At 35.9% G+C, this 7,023-nt stretch overlaps 1 protein-coding gene across 1 annotated transcript; it reads right to left on the reverse strand.

Annotated features, from left to right (window-relative positions):
• Positions 1-4,715: 4,715 nt before the first annotated feature.
• LOC143227265 (uncharacterized) lies at positions 4,716-6,078 on the reverse strand. The gene has a single exon (XM_076458730.1). The coding sequence runs from the start codon at positions 5,981-5,983 to the stop codon at positions 4,793-4,795; it is 1,191 nt and encodes a 396-aa protein (XP_076314845.1). The 5' UTR covers positions 5,984-6,078; the 3' UTR covers positions 4,716-4,792.
• Positions 6,079-7,023: the final 945 nt, after the last annotated feature.

The raw sequence follows: 7,023 nt of genomic DNA on the forward strand, positions 1-7,023 counted from the left end.
TGACGTTTCCACGACTGAAAGGGTGATTATATTTGGTGCGAGGGGGAATCGAACCCGCGACCCTCCGATTACAAATCAAGCGCCCCTAAATAACGAGAAATCAATTAAACTTGGAGCTTACAAAGTCCCAAATTATGTAAAATATCATATTAACTAAAATCAGATTTTGTACACATGTTCTATTTTAAAATAATCCACACATACAAAAGAAGTAATGTCTGGGATATTCATTTAATTAAACATTGACAGGCCTGGCATGGCATGGCCTAGCGCGTTAAGGCGTGCGCTTCGTAATCTGAGGGTCGGGGGTATCGCGCCCGAATCGCGCCAAACATGCTCGCCATCCCAGCCGTAGGGGCGTTATAATGTGACGGTCAATCCCACTTTTCGTTGGTAAAAGAGTAGCCCAAGAGTTGGCGGTGGGTGGTGATGACTAGCTGCCTTTCCTCTAGTCTTACACTGCTAAATTAGGGACGGCTAGCACAGATAGCCCTCGAGTAGCTTTGTGCGAAATTCCAAAACAAACCAAATCCTTGTAAAAATTCTTTTTCCCAAACCATGGGATGGCCTAGCGAAAATGGTCGTTATTATTACAAAGTGTTTTAACTGGTAAAGCACAAAAAGCTCATACCATTCTTCCTCTCTAGAAAATTGTACAGGTTATGATAAGGTTAAACCAGCTATTCTCAATGCATATGAGTTAGTACCGGAGGCGTATTGACGGAAGTTTCTAGATTATCGCAAGCAGGTTAGTCAAACGTATCTGGAATTTGCCCACGAAAAAGTTTTATTTTGATCGATGGTGTAGTTCTATGCATATTGGCAACAGTTTCATCAAACTAAGACAATTATGTCTAACTGAGAAATTTAAACGCGGTACAAGGGACAACCTCAAAACTTACTTGGATGAAAAGAAACTTAAAACACTACAGGAAGCAGCTGCTCTTTTTAATGTTTACACTTTAACACAAAACAATTTTTCATATAAAGAAATTACTGCCATCTCAGCAAACCCATATAGCTCTTCAACCCAATAAAGTTGAGGATTCTTCTACAAATTTCAGCTCCTTTAGTTCGAAATCTTCTTACACATATATTTATTTGTTTGGAATTGAATACAAAGCTACACAATGGGTTATTTGTGCTATGCCTACCACTGATATAGAAAACCGGTTTATAGCGGTGTACGTCCGCAGACATACCTCTGTGTCACTGGGGAGCGGAGTTATAGACAGGATAAAACTTATTCAAAATCATTAATATCTGTTTGCCATTTCTGTAAAAAACCTTGTCATGATATATCCGACTGTTAGGGTTTGAAAAAGAAAAAAACAAAAGGAAACAACACACATGGACGCAGTTTCACCCGACATTGATATAAAGGCTGGTGTAGTCAAGAGATAATTTAGTCCTTTTGCGTCTCTGTCAAATGACACCACTCATCCCATACATATACATATTCTACGTAATACTGTGTCGTTGTTAGAATGTATGTTGCCTTTAGATTCAAGTTCTGTTATTGCTCAGGATATTGAGAGTGGCTTTGTTGATGTTCCTTTTTATAACAGTTGTTTAACATCAGATCTAGTTTCTGGACCAGTGATGGTTGGAATGATAACTCTTTTGCCAATTAAGGGTGTATCACTATAGTCCGGAAACGAGTTGACTGGGAAAAGTTGTTGCCAAACCCAAGATGGTTATCGAGCTGATCATTGTTTCATCTAAGGATGATGCTGTTGAGGAGATTCATGACGTGTTCCCCTCGTGTGCTTTGACTGGAGCTCAAGCTAAGAAATTAAACCAAAAACAAATGGTAGATCATGCTGAGGGGACGAATTTATAAATTTGTCTCAGACATTTTTTGAATCGAACGAGGATCTTGTGAATAACTGTCCAACTGACAACTGTTTGATGAGTCACAATGATGAACTTTAGATATCTGATGAAGCTCCATTTGGTAGAAGTAAACTGATCACCGAGCAAGAAAAGGATTTAAGGATCTCTTCACTATCTAAATATGCACTCCCAAAAATTGAACTGAAGAAGATACCAAATGATTATTTTTTCAAAAAATGATGTGTTCATGAGAAGATGAAGACCGCCAAATGTACCAGCTTCAGATGACTGGGATGAAGTTTAACAAATCGTTGTTCCAAAAGCATATCGTTACGATATATTGAAAGTGGCCCGTGAATTCCCCATGGGAGGTCTTTTAGGTGTCAACAAGATAGGGGACAAAACTATGATACATTTTTTTTTGTCAAAAATTAGACAAGTTGTTTCTCAGTTTAATAAAACCGGTCATATTTGTCAGCTAGTTGGAAAACTAACAAGAACATTCCTGTTGCTTCCATGAAACCAATTTCAGCTTTCGAAAGAACCCTTCAGCTGTGTGATTGTTGATTGTGTTGGGCCTTGGCCAAAAGTATAATATTTGTGTTGATACACTTTTACACGCAATGTAATTTTATGTTCGTAAGGTTATTTGTGTTAACTATGTTATATACTGTCATGATTACTGAAGTTGTATAATAATTTGATATATTTAATATAGTGTTATCAATGTATCAATGTTATCAATATATATATTAATTAAAATTATCGTTTAATGTTATCAATATATACATTAGTTAAAATAATCTTTTGTTTGTTTGGACTTAAACACAAAGCTATAAAATGGGTATCGAAACTCGTTTTCTGATGGTGTGAGTCCGCAGACATTCCGCTGTACTACAGTACAATACGTAACAAGAGTTAAATCATTTACACTGTTGTTAATTATTATCTAGATCATCATCCTTTCTGCCATTTATTATACGGCCAGGTGGTTAGGGCGCTCCACTCGCAATCTGAGGTTCGTGGGTTCGAACGATTTGATTTAGGGTACAATAGTTCAACCTAATAGTAATTAATTTAGGTCAAATCATCACAGTTCTTAGTTGTCTCTCGATGTATCGGCTCCAAATTTTAGATCATATAACACTAAAAAAACACATTAATTATTCATACTGTATTTATTATTTTCGTAAGTGTCCCCCAGTGGTTCAGCGATATGTCTACAGACTTACAACGCTAAAAACCGGGTTTAGATACCCATTGGTGGGCAGAGCACAGATAGCCCATTGTGTAGCTCCGTGCTTAATTCAAAACAACATTTTCGAAAGTAAAAATAATAAACGCTTAAGCCTACCCTTAGTATATATTATTTAGAACCTGATAACATTTATTTTCAAATTGCCCAAACCAACAATAGGCAAATCCGTTTATATAATCTAGCAACAGCTGGATATCGTTAAATTAAGAATAAAGATATACTGGACACACTGAAATAAAACAGTCTACGAATAATGTTAAAGTGAGAAATGGTTAGTGTGATGATAAAAAAACAGTTTAAATGTAAGTGATACACTAGTATTGTAAAAAACTCAAGTTTGTTACACTATTGAAACATCACTTTATTTTTCCCTTGACAACTCTACCTTCTTACAATACGTCTACGTGGAGTATAGATATATATAAATATGCTGGCCAACTAACTACAGCGGATTCGATTAACTAAAAGTTCTGCTTGAATATTGTAAGGGTGGTCGGTAGTTGAAAGTATACAAGATGTATTTTGCAAGCTATTGAAAACATCCTGAGCTCCTTCGTCGATATAATATACTTTGTGACTTAAATGCCTTAAATAAAAGTGACTTTACACAAAAACAAAGTTACTTTAATACAGAAGTCTAGATAAAACAGACTTTTTCAAAGTGCAAAGAAATTTACAGTTTGTCCTATTCTACCGAAAAAAATCCCTTAGTTTAAGCCTTGGTCTGAACATCATGTATTATAGTAAGAACTATAAATAATCTAAAGTTATAATAGAAACTGGATGGGGTGAAATCAAAATAAGAATTGGTCGGTTTTAATTCAAGGAACAAACTGTATAGTTTAAAATTAAAATGACAACCAAATAGCTTCTATACAAAACTGAGTCCAAATTTAAAGTTAAAATTTTAAAGAGTTGAAATTGATAAAAAATTGAATCAGTCAAAGAGTAATTCTAAAAGTTCTACACTTTTTGTGATAAAACAAAACTATTTGTTGTTAATGAACCCTCAAAATATTTTGTTACTTTACATATGATGCCTAGAAATTATGTTAATAAAGCTAATAACATTCGTTCACGAATTATTCGATAATTACGTTAAAAGCTGTTAGGCATTATACAGGGTGGCCCTAAGTCCCTACCCATCCATATATCTTATGCATCCAGTGTATCTGTGTGCTGTCCCTCATTCTCGCTGCATAATATCATGCGACGCCACGTTCTTCAAGTGTAAATAGGCTTACATCAGCCATATTTCTCTGAAAAAAAGAAACAAATTTATAATACATGCGTAATTGAATATAACATAATAACATATGGATGGGTAAGGGCTTACGGGCCACCCTGTATATCTGACAGTTTGATAACATACCAATTGTTACTCCCTTGATACTAACTTCGGATAATTTAACTATTTTGAAAATTAAATAATTCTGATTGAGCCTAGCACAACTTGAAGATAAAATCGTTCATCACTATCATATTTTTACGGCTTAAAAATAAAGTTATTTTGATTCTGGTATCATTTAACACTAAATGCCTCGTACGAAAATGTTATCGCAGAACTCGGAGAAAAACGTCTAAAGTGTAAAGGAAGTTAACATCTACTCAATATTGCTGGTTTATGTTCACTACGTCATTTATTATAATAGATATGTTTCAAACAACAGTGACCTTTGTCCAGCACATTTTAAAAAGTTAAGATGTGATTCCAGACAACTTTTTCATGGCCTTTGGATTTAGTTGAATGATCAGAACTCCGTAGCTAATAACAGCTCCAAGAACAGTCAACATAAAACCTCTATTGATGATGAAAACGTTCCATGCTGATAAACCAACCACAGAGGAATTCAGCTGAGTAACTAAAAGTTCTGCTTGAATATTGTAGGGGTGGTCCGTAGTTGGATGAATACAAATTGTATTCTGCAGACTATGAAGAACATCATGAGCTTCTTCATTGACGAGAGAGGATAGAACGGATAACATTATGAAGAAGACAACTATATACAAGATCCGCAAGCCGTAGAAAATTCCACCAGCAAGAGTGGACATTTCCTCAACGTCACTTCTCAACAGGGCTGTGATCTCTACACAAAAGCTAGTTATGATTGTGGCGTACCAGATGAAAACCATCCGAGTGAATAGTTCATCGAATCTAGTCACAAATGCTGCTAGTTGCGAATGCAAGACGCGCATCAACTGAAGATCTGTAGCAGTTACTGGTCGGGTATTATCGGCCACAAATTTCCGAAACTGATTATTGAAGTGTTGAAAATTAAGTCTCAGAGAGGTGCAGATGGACAAGAAAAAGGCTATGAGAAAGGTGAGAACTCCCCAAGCAAAGTAATTACTGAGGTTCCAGTCACTTAGAACTAGCAGGTATGCTGCAATGGACCCGTTTACTGTTTGAGAGCCGTAATAGTGATCTTCCAAATACTCGTGAACTGGAACTTCTGGTACCACGTAGTTCGTAGACGTGAGCGCTAATAACATATAAAACCATACACCCAACGTCAAAATAGAGACTTGCCTTGTCAGTTGGCGTGATTTTTCAGGACTTAGCAGTTGACTAAAGGATTCCATTTCAGCCACAAGGTCCCACATTCTTTTCCGATTGACTAAGTACATGTCGGCGGTGACACTAGCGGCGATGTTGCGAAGGACCAACGTCATGTTTTCCCACAAATGTTGCCAGTGCCAGATGCACACTGCGATCATATGCAGGGAGTAGATGTGAAGAAAACATACCACCAGCCCTGTCCATATGACGCTGATATACCAACTTAAAGAATCTCTCTTTCTCGGTATTTGAAGTCCCATTGAAAAGAAAGACAAAAGAAGAAGCCGATAAGGTCGAAGTTCATAGTTCCCTAATTGATCTCCAGTCATCTGTTGTTTATGATCCTGACTAGCACGTTTCTTTTTTATTTTGGACCGGTTATGGCCTAACAGTCTTCTAAAATTTTCAAATAACGTTGCTTCTTTCTTTTCTTGGGCAACATTATTCTGAACTTGCTGAAATACTACGGCATCGCTGTAGTTTCCAAAACGAATCATCTAATTTTATTGAGAGAAAAGATTAAAAAATAACAAGAAATTGAGTTTATCGGTAATGCGACTCTCTTTACGATTTTGTTTTTGTATGGATTCTTTACCTAACTTTTTTATAGCTTTTCTTTCTGTTTCTTATAAAGTTCAATTCACAAATCATACACTTCGTATCTTCTGGTTCAAACAAAACTCTTCTGACGTTACTTTTATATCCCTCTCAGTATTAATGTTCCGCATGCCCAGATTAGTAACAAAACACACAGACGTGTATCAAGCGTGATTTCGTTGGAAAAGAACTACACAATCGATTACCGGAAAACTCAAGGTCATAATATGGCACGACTAACATAAATCATTTTTCAAACATTTTCTACAGGCGGATTTTAAAACATTATGATCAATAGAAAGTAACATAATTCGATACAACTTCTTGAACGATCCGTAAACTGCACGAATCTAACTGATGGGCCTTATTGCACGTTTATCATATAATATCGAAACCAAATGACATAAAGTACTCCCTTACTGATGAACTGTTAGTTACATAAAGTGATTCAATGTTGTGTTTTTCAAATATTACCAGGAAATCAATAACAGCTACGCTTATGCTTTTCACCTAGTATATAGATGACATGTTATATAATGAACCTGTTTGAATATGGCTATCTATTTGTTACCACTGAAACTACTTCACATATAAGGTAGCCCATACGATTGCTTTAAAACGGAAACAGCAACTTACGAAGTCATTATCCATTTTCAATCGTCTGGTACTTTAGTTTTAACCAGAGGTAGTTGTTTCGAAAACAAAATCTGATACATTAATAAGATACATTTTGATATGTGGATCCTTCTCTTTTTATTTTCATTAAATGCTC

Source organism: Tachypleus tridentatus, chromosome 9, assembly GCF_004210375.1.
Source record: "Tachypleus tridentatus isolate NWPU-2018 chromosome 9, ASM421037v1, whole genome shotgun sequence".
Classification (NCBI taxonomy): Eukaryota; Metazoa; Arthropoda; class Merostomata; order Xiphosura; family Limulidae; genus Tachypleus; species Tachypleus tridentatus.